This window comes from Corvus hawaiiensis, chromosome Z (genome assembly GCF_020740725.1).
Source record: "Corvus hawaiiensis isolate bCorHaw1 chromosome Z, bCorHaw1.pri.cur, whole genome shotgun sequence".
Lineage (NCBI taxonomy): Eukaryota > Metazoa > Chordata > Aves > Passeriformes > Corvidae > Corvus > Corvus hawaiiensis.
The window spans coordinates 1,012,163-1,031,687 of NC_063255.1; the positions used below are offsets into that span (position 1 = coordinate 1,012,163).

Consider the following 19,525-nt stretch of genomic DNA (forward strand, 5'->3'; position numbering starts at 1 on the left):
AATCCCAAGGATTGGTAGGAATCCCCACATTGGGAAGAGCTGGAGATTCGGGATGAGAATTGAAAAGCAGAGGATTGGAATCCCAGAAGGAAATATCCAAGGAATGGTTCAGCCCTGGATCTGCCGTGATTTAAGTGGGAAAATTCAGGAATTGAGGAGCAGTTGGGATGAGGAGGGGAAATCCCGGATCCGGAAGGAGAGAAGGAGACGTGGGAAAAGGGCTGGGAAATAAAATTCCCTCTCGTTCGTTCAGGGCTTTATTCCACCCGGAATGAAGATGATGGTGATGATCAGAACGGGGGCTTAGCTGCCATTCCGCCCAATTCCCGTTGCCTTGGTCGGGAATTTGCTCGGGAAAAGCGGGAGAGCCACGCAGGCTGGGAGCAGCTTGGCACTGGGAGCCGCTCTGCTCATTCAGGTGGGCACCTGGCCGGGCACGGAGCGCCCGCATCCCGGCCTGCCGGTTTTCCTGGGAAAAGCCCTCATTAAGGGCGCCGGGAGAGCGGGAGCAGCCGGCTCGGTGGGAACGGCGGGATGGCCGCATCCCAACCCGCATTCCCGGCCGGAGCAGGGGGAACAAAGCAGGGCAGGGAAAGCCGGAGCGTCCGACCGGGAATAATCCCGGGAAGGAGCTTTGATCCCACAGAATGGCAGGAATTTTAATTGAGCGGCGGCTTGGGAAAGAGCGGGATGTGCCGGCTAAAGGGCGGCAGCAGCTCCCAGGATGTGACAAACAAACGCGGGATAATCCGTGGGGAATGCCCTTCCAAAGGGAATGGTTGCCAACGGGTCTGTGTGGGACGGGAGACGGGGAAAGGCCGGGAGCCCCTGCTCCCTCCGGAGCGCGGCTTCTCCGGGAGAAGGGAATCCCAGGGACGCTCCGAGCCCAAAGCCCTGGCAATCCTTCGGGAAAGCGGCTTCATCCCTTCCCAGCTCATCCCGCTTTCCTCCCGCCTGGCTTCGGGACCGGATCAACGCCCCAAAAAAATCCGGCAGGGAAAAGAGAATTCCCTGTTCCCCGAGGGATTTTTCCCTGGTCCGTGCCTCTGGATTTCGGGTTGCAGGCCCTTGAATGGGGCTTGATTTTAGCAGGGCAGTGCAGCACTTCCGTGGCACCTGTTCCCAGAACAAAGGGAGGGAGAATATCCCGCGTTTTGTGCGGAGCCTCCTCCATCCCAGGCGGGCGCGGAAGTGAGCTCCACATAATTTTCCTCTAAACAGCGAAAGCCGAGCTCTGCGGCAGGAACGGCATTTGGCTTTTCCAGGAGGGATAATTTCATTCCCATCTGGATGGGTTTTGTGCATCTTCTCCCTCTCCAGCTCTAATTCTTTGTCTCGTTATTCCCGCTTCGGAGGCAGGAAAACGGGAAGGATGTGGGAACACGCCTAAACATCCAAAATGTTGGCGTTCCTGGAAATTCCAGCGGCCTGGCTCCGTGAGGAAAACCGTGGGATTTCAGGCTTTTGTTGTAGTGCTGGTGTTTGGAATTTTGGGAATTGTTTTGAGCTCCAATCCTGAACTGGTTTTATCTCTGCGGACAAAGGCCCTTGGACACCTCCTCCTTTTCCTGAGGAATGCGAGCTCTGATCCCGACTAATTCCCGATGCTCCGGAGCTGGGAGCGGGGAGCCTTTGGGAAGGTTTCCCCTGTCCTTGGAACCGAGTGGGAATAGGAAGGAGTTGGGATAAGTGCGGATTTATTTGTATCCCGGTTTTCCTCCCCGGCTGCGGAATTCCCATTCCAGCGGGAAGATGCGACGGGCGGCCCAGGCCTTTCCCAAAATAACCCCTTGACCTTGATCCGTGCGTTCCTGCGGCGAGCGGAATGGGGGGTTTTCCTTTGCCGTGGAAAGCTCCGCAGCTTTTTCCAGAGGAAAAAGTTGGGATGAGGAAGCCGAGGCTCCGGAGGGCGCGCGGCCGCTTTCCTTCCCTCTCCTCTCCTCTCGGAGACTCGGGAAGCGCCGGGCTCGGGCTGCTTCCAGAGGAGCCGCGTTTCGGGATGCATCCCAAGGCTCCCAGCCTTCCCGACATATGGAAGGGCCCGGCCCAGATCCGGCACCTCTGGCTCTAGGCTGCAGCCCAGGCGTGAGACGAACGCGTGGCTGCAGAGAATTCCCGAGCCCAACACCGCTCCCTTCCCTGGAATTCCCTCCGTCTGCGGGGAATATTCGCGCCACACCGACAGCCCTGCCAGCCATTCCCGAAAATCCGCTTTGGTTCCAGGCAATAGTCACAGTAAACCGGGATTTATTGTGGAGCGATCCAGAGCATTCCCTAAATCCCACTGGTTTCCCGATAGTCACAGGAAGCCAAGATTCCTGCTGAAGTGATCCCAAACACTCCCTAAATTCCTGCTCTTTTTGGAGAATCATCACAATATTCCCTTGGGAATATTCCCCAGAATCCCATTGATTCCCAAGGATATTCACAGGAAACCTTGGGAAATATTCCCTTGTGAAATGCTCCAAAATATTCCCTAAAATTCCAAATATTCCCTAAAATCCCATTGATTCCCAAGGATATTCACAGGAAACCCTGGGAAATATTCCATAAAATCCCATTGATTCCCAAGGATATTCACAGGAAACCCTGGGAAATATTCCCTAAAATCCCATTGATTCCCAAGGATATTCGCAGGAAGCCCTGGGAGATATTCCCTTGTGGAAATGCTCCAAAATATTCCCTAAAATCCCAAATATTCCCTAAAATCCCATTGATTTCTGAGCATATTTAACACATATTCACAGGAAACCTTGGGAAATATTCCCTTGTGGAAATGCTCAAAAATATTCCCTAAAATCCCACTGATTTCCAAGGATGTTCCACTCTTAGCTGGGAAATGCTCCCAGACATTCCCTAAAATTCAGTTCTCCAGGACATTCCCAACATCCCTGGCAGTTCTGGCCTCTCTTCCTTCCTCATTCCCAATTATCCTGCAGTATCCCATCGATTCATTCCCAAGCTTTTCCGCCGCTGCAGGTGTTGGATATCGTCCGTGAAAGCACGGATATCGGGAAAACGGCACCTGGGGGATTGTGGGAGCGGGATGGGAGGATGGAGAGGGTGTGGGATGAGGGGTGTGGGATGAGGGGTGTGGGATGAGATGTGGGATGAAATGTGGGATGAGGGGTGTGGGATGAGATGTGGGATGAGATGTGGGGTGAGGGGTGTGGGATGAGTGCTCGGGCTTGGGCACCAGGAGCTGTTCCACGGGCAGGGTTTGTGGCCATTGGAGCGCCCATCCCAAGCGCTGGGGATGGATCCCGGCTCGGTGTCCAGGGATGGATCCCAGCTCGGTGCCCAGGGATGGATCCCGGCTCTGCTCAGGGATGGATCCCTGCTCAGTGCCCAGGGATGGATCCCGGCTCTGCTCAGGGATGGATCCTGGCTCGGTGCCCAGGGATGGATCCCAGCTCGGTGCCCAGGGATGGATCCCGGCTCTGCTCAGGGATGGATCCCGGCTCAGTGCCCAGGGATGGATCCCAGCTCGGTGTCCAGGGATGGATCCCAGCTCGGTGCCCAGGGATGGATCCCAGCTCGGTGCCCAGGGATGGATCCCAGCTCTGCCCAGGGATGGATCCCAGCTCGGTGTCCAGGGATGGATCCCGGCTCAGTGTCCAGGGATGGATCCCTGCTCGGTGTCCAGGGATGGATCCCAGCTCGGTGCCCAGGGAGGGATCCCGGCTCTGCCCAGGGATGGATCCCTGCTCGGTGTCCAGGGATGGATCCCAGCTCAGTGTCTAGGGATGGATCCCTGCTCGGTGTCCAGGGATGGATCCCGGCTCAGTGTCTAGGGATGGATCCCTGCTCGGTGTCCAGGGATGGATCCCAGCTCGGTGCCCAGGGAGGGATCCCGGCTCTGCCCAGGGATGGATCCCAGCTCGGTGCCCAGGGATGGATCCCGGCTCGGTGCCCAGGGATGGATCCCTGCTCGCTCCCCACGGCCTCGGGAGCGTTTTGCAATGCCGCCGGCTGGCGAGCAGCCATCCATCCATCCATCCATCCGTCCATCCCGAGACGCTTTTCCCCGCGGGGAGCGCCGGAGTCGGGAATTTCGCAGCCCGCGCTGTGCCGGGCCGCTCGGGAAGGCGCCGGAGCGGCCCCGCTTCCCACGAGGAATTCTTTGGGCGCCGCGCGTTCCCAGTGCGCAGCGGGTTAAGCCGGGAACGGGGGCACAGCCATAATTGGCCTATTTAGGGCTCATTTGCATGTGAATGGGGCGGCAGCGAAGCAGCACTAAGGCTGTTGTGAGTGACACGGTGATTAGAATTTCGATTAGGGAAAACACATTCCCTCCTTTCCGAGGCCGCTAATTGCTCCGCTCGCCGAAAGTTGATTGCGAGGCGGCCCCGGAAAGTTGGGAATTCGGGGGGCAGCGCGCTGCGCCCGGGCTGCTGCGGGAAGTCGGGGCCGCGCCGGCCGCGGGTCGGTGCCGCGCCCCCGGAGCGCAACCCGGAGCGCACCCGGAGCCCGCGGAGCGCACCCGGAGCCCGCCCGCGGAGCGCACCCGGAGCCCGCCCGCGGAGCGCACCCGGAGCCCGCGGAGCGCACCCGGAGCCCGCGGAGCTCTCCCGGAGCCCGCGGAGCGCACCCGGAGCCGCGCTCTCCGCAGCCGCGCTCTCCGCCCTTCCCCGTCCGCGCCTGGCGTTCGTGCCGCGCTCCCTGCGGCTCCTCCGCCGCTGCCCGCGGATCCCACGGGCGGCCCCGGCGTTAGGGACGGCCCGGACGGGCCCGGCTCGGCCGCAGCTCGGGGCCGGCCGGAGCGCTTTGGGTGCTGGGTGTCGTTTTTGGGTGGCTCCGGTGTGCCTGATCCGGCTCCGCGGCTTTTCTCCCCGGCCTCCGGTAGCTCGGTGGCTGTGACTCCGTGCGTTCCGTGTGCTGTAGGTCGGGTTTGCCATCCCCGGTACCCTGTGGGCGTTGAGCACGGGCTGGACTCCGTGCGTTCCATGTGCCGTGCTTTGGAATTGGATATTGCATTCCTTGGATTGACTGAATAGGTGATGTGTTCGATCCTTCTTACCTGTGTAACACATCCTAGGTATTTAATACACTGCAGGTATTTAATGCATTCTATTTCATATAGATATAAAATACATTATAGGTGTTTAATGCATCCTATTTAATATATATAATACATTATAGGCGTTCAGTATGTTCTATTTAATATATATATAAAATACATTCTAGGTGTTTAATACCTTCTATTTAATATATATAATACATTATAGGTGTTTAATACCTTCTATTTAATACATATATAATACATTATAGGTGTTTAATGCGTTCTATTTAATATATATACATTCTATTTAATATATAATACATTACAGGTGTTTAATGCACTGTTTAATATATATATATAACACATTATAGGTGTTTAAAACCTTCTATTTAATATATATATAACACATTATAGGTGTTTAATACATTCTATTTAATATATATACATTCTATTTAATACATAATATATAATACATTATAGGTGTTTAAGACCTTCTATTTAATATATATACATTCTATTTAATATATAATATATAATACATTATAGGCATTTAATACCTTCTATTTAGTATATATAATACATTATAGGTGTTTAAGACATTCTATTTAATAGATATATAATACATGATAGGTGTTTAATACATTCTATTTAATATATATACATTCTATTTAATATATAATACATAATACATGATAGGTGTTTAATGCATTCTATTTAATATATATATAATACATGATAGGTGTTTAATACATTCTATTTAATATATATATAAAATACATTATAGGTGTTTAATGCATTCTATTTAATATATATAATACATTATAGGTGTTTAGCACATTCTATTTAATATATATACATTCTGTATAATATATAATGCATAATAGGCATTTAATACCTTCTATTTAATATATAATACATGATAGGTGTTTAATACATTCTATTTAATATATATGCATTCTATTTAATATATAATACATAATACATGATAGGTGTTTAAGACCTTCTGTTTAATATATAACATGTAACACACGATCAGTATTGAACACATTGTATGTTTAATACATTGTATGTGTTATACATTGTGTATTAATGCCCCATCTGTGACTACATTATACATAAAATACATTCTGTGTAATACATTATCTATATCATGCACCATGGATATTTCATACGTTGTACATGAATCCATTCTAGATATTTTAATACATTCTGTACATGGAAAAGATTCTATTTAGCACATTAGGTATGATACATTATCTATTTAAGACGTTGTAGATATAATACCTTACATAGTAGTACATTGTAGACATTTAATACATTATATATTAAATACATGATAGATAATAAATACATTCCAGGTAATGCACTGTATATCTAATACATTAGAATATTTAATACATTATATAGAATACATTTTATATTAATATATTATATATAATACACCAGTAATACACTATCTATAAGACATGCTATTGAACACATTTGATATTTAATCCATTCTAGATATCTAATACATTATATATAGGCCATTATCTACTTAATACATTGCATATAAAATACATGAATACATGATCTATTTAATACATTATGTATAAAATTCCCTATTTAATACATTGTCTATAATACTTTATCCATAGTCCCGTATGCATTTAATACATTATCTGTAGGATACACTACTTAATACATTATCCATAATACATTATCTCTAACACAATATCTGTTTAACACATTACAAGTAAAATGCATTAACACATTACCTACTTAATACGTTGTCTATAGGATACACTATTTAACACACTAATACATTATATTTCATACATTAGATATTTAATACTTTAGAGGTATCTAATATATTATCTGTAATGCATTATCCATAGTACAGTATGCATTTAATACATTACATGATGCACTGTTTCATATATTAACACATTACCTATTTAATACATTATCTATATGATACACTATTTCATACATTATCTCTAATACATTATACATAGAACAGTATGCATTTAATACATTATCTATATGATACACTATTTCATACATTATCTCTAACACATTATTTAATACATTATAGATACCTAATACATTATCCATAACACCTTACCCACAGTACAGTATGCAGCTGATACATTATCTATGATACACTAATACCGTATCTCTAATACCTTATCTATAACACCTTACCCACAGTACAGTATGCATCTAATACATTATCTGTATGATACACTATCTAATACATTATCTATAATACCTTATCTGTAACACCTTATCCATAGTACAGTATGCAGCTGATACATTATCTATATGATACACTAACACCTTATCTCTAACACCTTATCTGTAACACCCTATACACAGTACAGTATGCATTTAATACATTATCTATATGATACACTATCTAATACCTTATCTCTAACACCTTATCTATAACCCTACAAGCAGTACAGTATGCATTCAATGCATTATCTATACGATACACTAATACCTTATCTCTAACACCTTCTCTATAACCCTACAAGCAGTACAGTATGCATTCAATGCATTATCTATACGATACACTAATACCTTATCTCTAACACCTTATCTATAACCCTACAAGCAGTACAGTATGCATTCAATGCATTATCTATACGATACACTAATACCTTATCTCTAACACCTTATCTATAACCCTACAAGCAGTACAGTATGCATTCAATGCATTATCCATACGATACACTAATACCTTATCTCTAACACCTTATCTATAACCCTACAAGCAGTACAGTATGCATTCAATGCATTATCTATACGATACACTAATACCTTATCTCTAACACCTTATCTATAACCCTACAAGCAGTACAGTATGCATTCAATGCATTATCTATACGATACACTAATACCTTATCTCTAACACCTTATCTATAACCCCCCACAAGCAGTACAGTATGCATTCAATGCATTATCCATATGACCCGGTCTCTATTTGCCGTATCACAGCTCTGCTTGCTGCGCCTCACACCTCTTTCAGGGTTTAGATCCTCGTCCGTGCCTTTCCCATCCGCGTTACCGCGGCCGAAGCCCTGATGCGTTTCCTCCCCGCATCCTTTTCCCGAGGCAGCGGAGCCTCCTTATCCCCAGGGAGGATTTTCGGGGGTTCGGCGGCTGGCATTTCACTGGTCGGAAATCCCAGCAGCACAATTCCCTCCGAGCGCCCCGGCAGAGCTCCCAAACTTTCCCAAGCGCCGCTCGCCCCGGCCGAGCGGGCGCCGCAATTCCCGGCGCTGGGAAGGAGCGTGGGATTCCTCTTTTCCCGGCCTTTGGGCGCCGCTCCCTGAGTGGGAATTGCGGTGGTGTCTCCTTTAACGCGGCACCAGGCACTCGCCGCCTGCTCCGCGCTCCCGAGCGCTCATTCCCGGGTTATTTTTAGGGCTGGGAAGGAGCTAATGATGAGGGAAGTGCGGATTCGGGGCCGGCCTTGCCCACAGCTCTGTGTGTCTGTCCCCGCAGCAGAGCCTGCTCGGAGGGGACATGGAGCTGGCCACCCCCGGGGCGCTGTCCCCCAGCAAGCCGGGCTCCCAGTACTACCAGTACGCCGGCAGCGCCCGCCGGAGACCCCTGCATGGCTCCTCCATGGGTGAGTCATTCCCAGTTCCCATCCCTGCCGCCTTTATCCCGCTTCCCGTGCTCCCAGTGCTCCCAGTACCCCAGAGACCCCTGCACGGCTCCCCTGTGGGTAGTCATTCCCAGTTCCCATCCCTTTATCCCACTCCCAGTGCTCCCAGTACCCCAGAGACCCCTGCATGGCTCCTCCGTGGGTGAGTCATTCCCAGTTCCCATCCCTTTATCCCGCTCCTGGTACTCCCAGTGCTCCCAGTGCTCCCAGTACCCCAGAGACTCCTGCAGAGCTCCTCCGTGGGTAGTCATTCCCTGTTCCCATCCCTTTATGCTGCTCCCAGTGCTCCCAGTGCTCCCAGTACGCCGGGGGCAGTGTCCGCCGGCGGCCCCTGCACGGCTCCTCTGGGGCTGAGTGATTCCCTGTTTCCCCCCATCCCACCTCATCCCGCTGCAGGACGTTTGGGAAGCAGCACACGGAGCCCTCTCCTGGGCCGTTCCTCCAGGCTTATCCAGCCTTCCAGATTCCCTTTTTTTTCCCGAGCCCGCAGCACCAAATCCAAGTTTTAATTCCCCGAGTTCCACCAGAAATCACATCCCAGCCCTTTATCCTTGGAATTCTTTATTCTCCAGTGTTACTCCTTTACTGCGGCGACATCCCTGTGGGCACAGGGAAAACCTTCGGGAAAAACCCCTTCCGTCCCACCCAAATCCCGATGTCTAATCCCCCTTTTTCTCCCTTTCTTCCAGAAGTTCAGACAAAGAAAGTTCGGAAAGTTCCTCCGGGTTTGCCCTCCTCCGTAAGTACCGCGGCTGCTCGGGAGCTTTGTTTGGGATCAGGGATGGCAGGAGCCCATTCCCGGGGGATGAGGCTCGGGAAGAGGTAAGGAATGTTGGGCTCCTTCGCGGGGCCAACCGACGGATCTGCGGCGGGAAGGACGGACCGGGAATTGCTGGGAATGGGCCGGCATGCGGGAGGGCGGCTCCCAGATCCCAGCAGGATTCCAGCAGGGCCAGGGGTTCCGGCTGCCAAGCGCTGCCAGCCAGGTGTTGCCAGAGGCTCCTTAATGCCGGTGTTGCCCCCAAATTTCGGGAATATCCCCGATCCCTCCGTTTGGCGGGGATTCCAGGCACCGTCCGGCTCGTTTTTCCATGTTTTCCTGGAATTCTCGTGGTTTTCCGTCAGGAATTGCTGCTTTGCTTTGCTTCCGTGGGCTCCTTTGTTCCGTGGTCCAAATAACGATTCCGTTCGTTTCATCTTTTGGACGAGTTCGTGCATTCTTTGCGAGATTTTTCCCAAAAAAGCTGCGCCGAGGTGCTTGACATCCTTTCAAATCCATTAAAATCCGTGGAAAAGCGAGGTTGGGCAGGAAAACATCCGACATTTCGGTCGCTACGGCACCAAATTAGGGCGGAAAAGTGCATTTTGTTGGATTTGTGTAATTCCTGTTCTGTCTCTTTATCACTTTAGAAGTACGTTCAGCCTCATTTGCATATCATGTCGGTATCGATGGCTTCATTTGCATATCATTCTGATATCGATACCAGCCTCATTTGCATATCATGTTGATAGCGGTATCAAATCAACCCCTCTGGAGGGGGGGAATTTTCCCTTTCCTCCCGGAGAAATCCCTTTATTTGAGCTCCAGATCTGGTTATTAGCAGCAATTAATCACGGAAAATAGATAATTAATTAATATCAGAGGAGATAAAAATTAATCAGATGGATTGGACGGTGTTATCCCAAATCCAGGGAAATTTGCAGCTGGGAAACGGGAATCTGGAATCGAAACAATGACGAAGTTCTTGGAGTGGCTGGGCTAAATTCTTCTCGTTAATAATCGCTTTCTAATTAACAAAGTGTAATTAAAAAGGGGAAAATACACATCAGCATCCTCATTTAATCCCAGGGATTCATCAAACCCTGCTCCCATTAATCCCACATCTTTTTCCAATGGCTAAAATCCGGGAATTCTCAAGGGAAAGCCCAAATAAATTAATAGGATTGATTGATTGATTGATTGATTAATTAATAGGAATTCTTTTCATTCAAAATGAAATCCCAACGTGTGTTTGGGATTTCTTTCCCTCAGTGCTTCGCCTTCAATGGGAACTCGAAATCCTTGGAATTATTTCGTCAGCCGGGCCAATGGCACGGGAATTCCGGTATGGAAGCCGTTCCTGGGTACTCGAATCCCACGGAATTGGTTCTTGTAGGAATTCAGGGATGAAAATCTGGGTCCTGCCAGGTGCAGGAAGGCGTTCCCTGCTTCTGGTGGGAGCTGGGACTTTTAAGTGCAAATAGAGGGGGTTGGGGTGTTTGTTCTTCCTAGATCCTGGAATCACCTCTGGAATGTGGGATTTCGTTTGGAGACAGGAATGGACGGGCGTCCTCGGTGGACGGGGTGGGAATATTCCCAGGTTTCTGGGGAAAGGGGGATGTGGAGGGTGGGGTTTGTGCCGGGAGCACAGAGTGGAACGCGGCGGTTCTCGGGGACTCCTTCGGCGCTGGGTCGTGGCAATTCCAAGGATCAGCGGGAATAAACGAGCGCAGTAAACAATGGAAGCAACTGGCCGGAAAATCCGGAATTCCAGGTGGATTCGGGGAGGGATGCCAGGCCAGGATTCGCTGCAATCCCCGCGTCGGATCCCAAACTTGCTGTGGATGTGTCCCTCAGCCCCCGGGCGGTTTTCCCGCTTTCCCCGCTCTCCCTGGGAGCGCTCCGGGTGCTGGGATCGGCTTTATCCGGCGCGTTCCCGGGAGGGAGGCGTGGGATCGCTGCTCCCGGATCCTCCAGCCCGAACTGCTCAGCGTTTTGGGGAGTGTTGCTCCATGCTGGTTCTGCTGGGAGCTTCCCGAGAGTCGTGGAAAGGATCCTCAGGGATCCAGCTCCCGGCCCTGCCAGGACAATCCCACAGTCCCCAAATCCCGCCGTGGGCGTCGTCCAGCTGCTGCTCCCTGAGCTCCGGTGCCGTGACCGCTTCCCCGGGAATCCTGCTCCAGAGCTGCCCTTTCCCTAAAATCCAGCCAAGGGAGGGGGCGGGGGGGGCGATCCCAGTCCTTGAGGAGCACCGGGATGGGGTGAAGTGTCCTTGGGACTTCCTGGGGACAGATCCAAGGAAAAGAGGGAAAACGGGAGGGAAAGCCTGGAGGCCCCTCCCAGTGGAGTCATTTTAAGGGAGATGAAAAGGTCTGGAAATTCCAGTTACAGCAATTTAGGGAATTCGAAGGCACGGGATGGCTGCAGCGAGGAAAAGCCCCTGGGAAGGGATGGGGATGCTCCAGTGGATGGGTGGGTTTTCCTGGGAAACTGACCCACTTTGGGATAGTGGAGTACTGTGGATTCCCAAGAAATCCGTCTGCCTGTAATCCCGGAGTTTTTGCGGCGAGGGATTAGTGGGATTTGGTTTAGCTGGGACAGAGACTCCCTCTTCAGCGCGCCATGGGAAGTGCACGAGCTTTCAGGAAGGACTTGCCCAAAAAATTCCTGCAGAATGCCAGCCGGCAGCTTCTCGGGAATGCTTTTAAGGAAGTTCTTGGAAATTTGGAGGGAAAGCAGCTCAGTGGGAATGGGGTTGGTTCCTTGGGATGAAAGAGGGGTCCAGGAAATCTCTTTGCTAGAAAGAAATATTAATTAAGTCCAATTAAGAATGCTTGCAATCCATAGGAATCCCATCCCCAGTTTTCCATGATTTATTGCTCCGGTTCTTGATAATCCCATTTTCCTTCGGGAATTACGCTGAGTTTCCCGAGTGGAGAGCCCCGTGCTTCATGAAGGATATTAATTCCTACCTCAGCTCAGGCTTTTCCCATGGATTTGGGATAGGACGGCTCCTGATTGACTGGATCCCAATCAATGGATTCCTTGAAGGTTTCCTTCCCTTTCAGGACGGATCGGACATGCTGGGATCAGGGTGGGAGAGCGGGATGCTGAGGAAGGAATTACCCTGGAACAGAGAAGCCCTTCCCAGTATCCCACCCATCCCTGCTCTTTCCCAGTGGGAAGCCATTCCCTGTGTCCCGCCCCTCCCCAGCTCTCCTGGAGCCCCTTCAGGCTCTGGAGAAGGCTCCGAGGTCTCCCCGCAGCCAGAGGGGCTTTGCTCATTCGGGAATTTTGGGGAAGGTTTGCAGGAACGGGAGCAGAGCTGGGAACGGGACTGGGAGCGGCCTGGAAGCGGGAGCCACACCGGGAGTGGGAGCTGAACCGGGATGAGGATTAGGAGCAGGAGCAGGAGCAGAACTGGAATTAGGACCAGGATTAGCACCAGGAGCAGAATGGGAGTTGGAAGCAGGAGCAGAACTGGGATTCAGACTGGGATTAGGACCAGGAACAGAACTAGGATTAGAAGCAGGATTAGGGGCAGGAGCAGGATGGGAACTGGAGCTGCTCCCATTCCCCCTCTCCATCCCATTCCCCCTCTCCATCCCATTCCCTCCCCATCCCATTCCCCCTCCCCATCCCATTCCCCCTCCCCATCCCATTCCCCCTCTCCATCCCATTCCCCCTCCCCATCCCATTCCCCCTCCCCATCCCATTCCCTCTCCATCCCATTCCCCCTCTCCATCCCATTCTCTCTCCATCCCATTCCCCCTCTCCATCCCATTCCCTCCCCATCCCATTCCCCCTCTCCATCCCATTCCCCCTCTCCATCCCATTCTCTCTCCATCCCATTCCCCCTCCCCATCCCATTCCCCCTCTCCATCCCATTCCCCCTCCCCATCCCATTCCCCCTCTCCATCCCATTCCCTCTCCATCCCATTCCCCCTCTCCATCCCATTCTCTCTCCATCCCATTCCCCCTCTCCATCCCATTCCCTCCCCATCCCATTCCCCCTCTCCATCCCATTCCCCCTCTCCATCCCATTCTCTCTCCATCCCATTCCCCCTCTCCATCCCATTCCCCCTCTCCATCCCATTCCCTCCCCATCCCCTTCCCCCTCTCCATCCCCTTCCCCCTCTCCATCCCCTTCCCCCTCTCCATCCCCTTCCCCCTCTCCATCCCATTCCCCTCTCCATCCCATTCCCCCTCTCCATCCCATTCTCTCTCCATCCCATTCCCCCTCTCCATCCCATTCCCCCTCTCCATCCCATTCTCTCTCCATCCCATTCCCCTTCTCCATCCCATTCCCCCTCTCCATCCCATTCTCTCTCCATCCCATTCCCCTTCTCCATCCCATTCCCCCTCTCCATCCCATTCCCCCTCTCCATCCCATTCCCCCTCTCCATCCCATTCCCCCTCTCCATCCCATTCCCTCCCCATCCCATTCCCTCTCTCCATCCCATTCCCTCCCCATCCCATTCCCCCTCTCCATCCCGTTCCCAGCTGCCGGAGCGTCTCTGCCCCAATTCCCGGTGCGTTTTCCCGGTGCTCTCCCGAGCCCCTCCGGCACGGGCGGCCTTTCCCGGTTCATTTGGGATTCTGCGGAGGGTGTTTTTGCGGGAAGCACGCGCTTCCCTCGCTGACCCCGGAGCATCTGTTAGGATTATTTTTTTTCGAGTCCTCCCTTGGCATTGGGGAAGTGTGAACGGCGCCGGGATGTGCCGGATGCTATTTCGGGATATTTATGATCACCTCTTGCTTCCTCGGGGGAAAGTGTGCCGGGAGTTTTTTCTTCCCGAGCAGCCAGGGAAGCGCTGGGATGAGGAAACAGATTGCCTCCAACATGTGCTTCCTGTGACAGTAAAAAGAACAAATCCCGTGGAACGCGGGATAATTTATTCGGGAACAGCGATGCTTCAGGCCCGGCCTACCCAAAAATCCGGAATCGCTTCCGAAATTCCATTTAAATCCCAACAGCTGGGCCCCTTGCTGTTGGTTTTCCCTTTGGCTCCCCGCTTTTCCCGCTGAAATCGGGCAAATCGGAGCAGTGGATGCTCTTTCCCGGTCCTCGAAGCGCTCGGAATCCAGGAATCACGAAGGAGTTCCTCTCCGGAGGGATCCTGGAATCACGGCATGGAATCGCAGGCTCCCAGGACGGTTTGGGTCGGAAGGGATTTCAAAGATCCTCCTGGGGGCAGGGACACCTTCCGCTATCCCAGGGTGCTCCAGGCCCCGTCCGGCCTGGCCCTGGGCACTTTCCATGGGCAATCCCACACGGATTGCGGGATAGCGCTGCTCCGGAGGGAGCCTGAGGCCCCATTCCCTTCCGGGCTGCCCGGCTGCATTCCAGCCCGGCTCGGGGCTCCTGGGAGCTTCCCAAGGCTCTCCCGGCTCGGTCCCGGCTTCCGGGATCAGCCTCAGAGCCGTGTGGGGACAGAAGTGACTTATCCATGGAAATGGGGCTGACAGGGATCTTCACAACATCCCGAATTATTTGCCTTCCCTGCTGGGGGTGGGAGCTGCTCCGGATGGGAGCTGGGGCGATATTCCCGGTGAAATGGCTGCTTCCATTGGCACGGCTGTTCTGCTGGGAAGCGCAGCTGGGAGGGAATGAAAGGCACTTTGTGGCCGCCCTCAGCCCTTGGATTTTCCCACCTTTCCAGAAGATTCCCTAAACACTGGAGCCGCTCGGGTGCCGGCAGAGGGGGGGGGTTGCATCCCTGCCATTCCAGGGGGGGCGGAAGGGAGTTCAGAGAGCCTTGGGATGGGCACAGAGCCGTTCCCAAAAAGGAGCACAATCCCTCAAAAATGACCAGGCGGGTTTCGGTTGCCGGCTCCGGAATGCAGCCGGTCGGATAATTAGTGCACATCTCCCAAGACTTCCCGAGATTCTGGTCTCATTCCCAATTTTCCCATTCCCTCGCCATGAAAGGGAATATTTCGGAGCCGTCTCCGTTGCAACAGGTTCCCAAAGATTTCCCGGAATCCGCAGGTTTCCCCCCAAAACTTCCCGTTTTGCTCCCGTTTGGAATGTTCTGTTTGTGCAAAAATTTGGAGAATCACCATAAGGGCTTCTTTGCATTTTTAATTTAGTAACTAACATATGAATACATTTGCATATTAATGAGTTGCAGATTAAATCATGCATACATAATTGCCTCCTTACTGTGTTTAATGTTTGTCAAAATCTCCAGCCCGGGTTTGATGGATGGTGGATGAAAGATTCCAATTTGAGCTACCCTTGGAAGCGGCGGCGCCGTTCCGAGGAGCGGGAATTCTCCCCGGCCATCCCGGATCCCGCGGAAAACCAAAAATATCCCAGGAAAAGGGGTGCCTGTCCCTCTTCCCGGGGTTTTTTTTGCCTTCCGCCGAGCGCTTTCCTATTCATAATCATTAATGCATCTCCTAATTATGCAGCATATGTCTGTTAACCCCTTCCCCGCCGCGCCGCCCTCCACCGGGAAGCGGCCCGGAGCTCTTCCCCCCTCCCACACCACCCGGCCCTCGGCTTCTGCTCCACGTTTCGGGAATGGTTTTTGGGAAGAGCCGCTCCGGGAAGCCGGGGCATTGCGAGGGCAGAGGGAATTGCTCCCGACAAGCAGGCCGGGAACGCCGCGTGCCCTGCGGCGCCGCGTGCCCCGGCGTCCTCCCGGGGCCCTTCCAGCCTGGAAGCAGCTCCTGGACACCGCTCCCGGCAGAAAACTGGGATTTTGGCTGGGTTGCCGGGATTCCGCGGAGTTCTGGAAGCGCCTCTTGGTTTGGGCCATGGCTGTGAGGGCCTGAAATTGCTGCTTTTAATGGCAGATGGATTTTGATGGGATTGGGGATTTTCTGGAGCTCCCAAAGAACAGGGAATGCTCCTGGAAAATCCCAGGAAGTGGCTGTGCTGGATTTATTGGGAGATCTCCTTCCGTCCTCGGTATGGACGGAAAGAACCCGCGTGGAATGGTGGAGTCCTTTAGGATGCGAGGCGGTTCCAGACCAATCCGTGTCCCCAGGTGCCACATCCACAGGGCTTGAAATCCCTCCGGGAATGGGGGCGGCCTTTCCCAAATACCCTGGCGGGATTGGGTTCATCCCAGTGGGATTGGCTTTTCCTGAAGGCCGGAATAGCGAATCGTTCTCCGGCAGCCTCTGATCCATGGCACAGCATCGACACCGAGGACTCGGATGCTTCCAGAGTGGGAATCTCCCGATCCATAACCACCCCCCCCGTGCCCTGGGAACGTGTATGAAGGGAGCCTTAAATGCGCTTCCCGTCCTTTCCCATCGGGAATGTTCTAGGAGAATTCCTGGCTCTGGCTGGGCGAAGCCTTGGCTTGATTTATGGAGCTGGAGCTTCCATACATTGAGCCAGCGCCTCTCCCAAAATTCAGGAATGTTGGGGTGGGTTGATCCTGCCTCGCCATTCCCGTTCCCATTCCCATTTCCAGATAGAACAGATGAAGGAGAGGAATTGGGAAGTGGCAGAGAAGTTGGGAAAGGCTGCTGGGACAGCTCTGCCTGGGATTCCGGAATTCCTCCCATCTGGGCATTCCAAGCCCCGCAGCGGGGTTCGGAACAGCCCAAGGATGGCATTATCCAAGGCCCTGGACTTGGAGGAGTTCTGGCATTTTCCTGTGAGCCAGGGGAATTTGGGGCTGGAATCTCGGCATCCATGGGGAGAGCCGAGCAAGGAGAGCGCTCACAGCTCCCTGGGTGCTGCTCTTCCCAAAGTTTCCATCCTGGAATTCTTAGTGGGAAAGCAGGGATCCATTCCCTGTCCTCCTTCTCCCTCTTTTCCTTCTCCTCCGTATCCAGTCGAAACCTGGCATTGGGAAGAGGTGAGGGCGAGAATATTCCCGGTGTAACTGACAGGAATTCTGGGAGCTCTGGCATTGAGAAGGGTTTTCCATCCCTTTCGGCCGGTTTTGGCACCCGTTGACCCGGAACCTTTGGGAATTCTTTGGATTCGCCATTCCAAACATGACCTTGTGAGCTCGACAGCCTCATCCTTCCAATCCCCGTTATCCCAGTGAGGAACCCTTCCAATCCCGGTTATCCCAGTGAGGAGCAGGACAAACCCTTCCAGTCCCAGTTATCCCAGTGAGGAACCCTTCCAATCCCGGTTATCCCAGTGAGGAGCGGGACAAACCCTTCCAGTCCCAGTTATCCCAGTGAGGAACCCTTCCAATCCCGGTTATCCCAGTGAGGAGCAGGACAAACCCTTCCAATCCCAGTTATCCCAGTGAGGAACCCTTCCAATCCCGGTTATCCTGGTGAGGAGCGGGACAAACCCTTCCAATCCCAGTTATCCCAGTGAGGAACCCTTCCAATCCCGGTTATCCCAGTGAGGAGCGGGACAAACCCTTCCAATCCCGGTTATCCCAGTGAGGAACCCTTCCAATCCCGGTTATCCCGGTGAGGAGCGGGACAAACCCTTCCAATCCCAGTTATCCAGTGAGGAACCCTTCCAATCTCGGTTATCCCAGTGAGGAGCAGGACAAACCCTTCCAATCCCGGTTATCCCAGTGAGGAACCCTTCCAATCCCGGTTATCCCAGTGAGGAATGGGACAAACCCTTCCAATCCCAGTTATCCCAGTGAGGAACCCTTCCAATCCCGGTATCCCGGTGAGGAATGGGACAAACCCTTCCAGTCCCAGTTTTCCCACCCCAATGGAAGCTCCCGCCCATCCCGGTTTCCCCACGAGGATCCCCATGGGAAGCTGGGAACCCCTGGGAGCTGCCGTCCCTTCGAGGGAGCGGCTGGAGCCGATATTCCAAGGAATTCCTTGTTCCCCCTCCAGCTGCAGGGATTGGGTGGGATGGGGTCAAAATTCCCGGCTTGGTGATGGAATCCGTCTTTATTTTCGGGATGTTTCACTGATGGATTGCTTGTAGGGCTCCTTCCGTGGGGCTCTGCTGGGAATTGCGGATGTTGGGGTGGATCCCGGTTTTTCGGGATGTTCCTCGGCGTTGCTGTTTCCGTAGCCGTGTTTTCGGGATGTTCTGGTGTTTTGGGATACTTTAGGGCTGGGTTTAAGGGTTTTTAAGGCTCTTTTAGGGCTGGTTTTAGGGATTATTGAAGGAGTTTTAGGGATCAGTTAGGGCTGGGTTTTTAGGGATTATTGAAGGAGTTTTAGGGATCAGTTAGGGCTGGGTTTTTAGGGATTATTGAAGGAGTTTAGGGATCAGTTAGGGCTGGTTTTTAGGGATTATTGAAGGAGTTTTAGGGATCAGTTAGGGCTGGGTTTTTAGGGATTATTGAAGGAGTTTTAGGGATCAGTTAGGGCTGGTTTTTAGGGATTATTGAAGGAGTTTTAGGGATCAGTTAGGGCTGGGTTTTAGGGATAATGCAAGGATTTTTAAGGGATCATTTAGGGCTGGTTTTTAGGGATTATTTAAGAAGTTTTACAGCTCTTTTAGGGCTGGTTTTAGGGATTATTTAAGGGTTTTTAGGGATCATTTAGGGCTGGTTTTTAGGGATAGTTTAAGGGGTTTTTTAGGATAATTTTGGGCTGGGTCCAGGGATTGTTTAAGGGCTGTTTGATTTCAGTTCCTAGGGTTCATATCTCTGTGTTTTGGGATCCTTTAGGTCTGGTTTTAGGGGTATTTAAGGAACCTTTCGGGGTGGTTTAGGGCTGTTTTATTTCAATTCTTAGGGTTAATATCTGGTTTTTGGGTTGTTTTTCGGGCCACTTTAGGGCAGGTTCATTTCAGTCCCTAGGGTTAAAATCTCTGGGTTTTGGATGCTTTTAGGGCTGTTTTAGGCTTGTTTAAGGAACCTTTGGGGCTGGTTTTAGGGCCACTTTAGGGCTGTTTGATTTCAATTCACCGGGTTAATAGCTTTATTTTTTTTTTTGGGATGCTTTAGGGCTATTAAAGAAACCTTTGGGGCTGCTTTTAGGGCTGTTTAGGGTTAATATCGATATTTTTTGGGATGCTTTTCAGGCTATTTTAGGGCCACTTTAGGGCTGTTTGATTTCAGTTCCTAGGGTTCCTACCTCTTCTTTTTTGGGATGCTTTTCAGGCTGTTTTATTACAATTCCTAGGGTTCATATCTCTGTTTTTCGGGTTATTTTAGGGCCATTTCAGGAGCCTTTGGGGCTGGTTTTAAGGCTA

At 51.5% G+C, this 19,525-nt stretch overlaps 1 protein-coding gene across 10 annotated transcripts in view; it reads left to right on the plus strand.

Annotated features, from left to right (window-relative positions):
* LOC125320304 (transcription factor 4-like) overlaps nucleotides 1-9,600 on the plus strand; it is a 148,266-nt gene extending 138,666 nt beyond the window's left edge. For 8 of the 10 annotated variants that reach the window (XM_048292480.1, XM_048292477.1, XM_048292471.1 and 5 more), the window contains 2 exons: nucleotides 8,498-8,624; nucleotides 9,353-9,600. In XM_048292480.1, coding sequence (XP_048148437.1) covers nucleotides 8,498-8,624; nucleotides 9,353-9,489 — 264 coding nt within the window. In that variant the 3' untranslated portion in view covers nucleotides 9,490-9,600. The remainder of the gene's footprint in view (nucleotides 1-8,497; nucleotides 8,625-9,352) is intronic. The other 2 variants (XM_048292473.1, XM_048292475.1) reach the window with 2 other exon arrangements.
* Nucleotides 9,601-19,525: the final 9,925 nt, after the last annotated feature.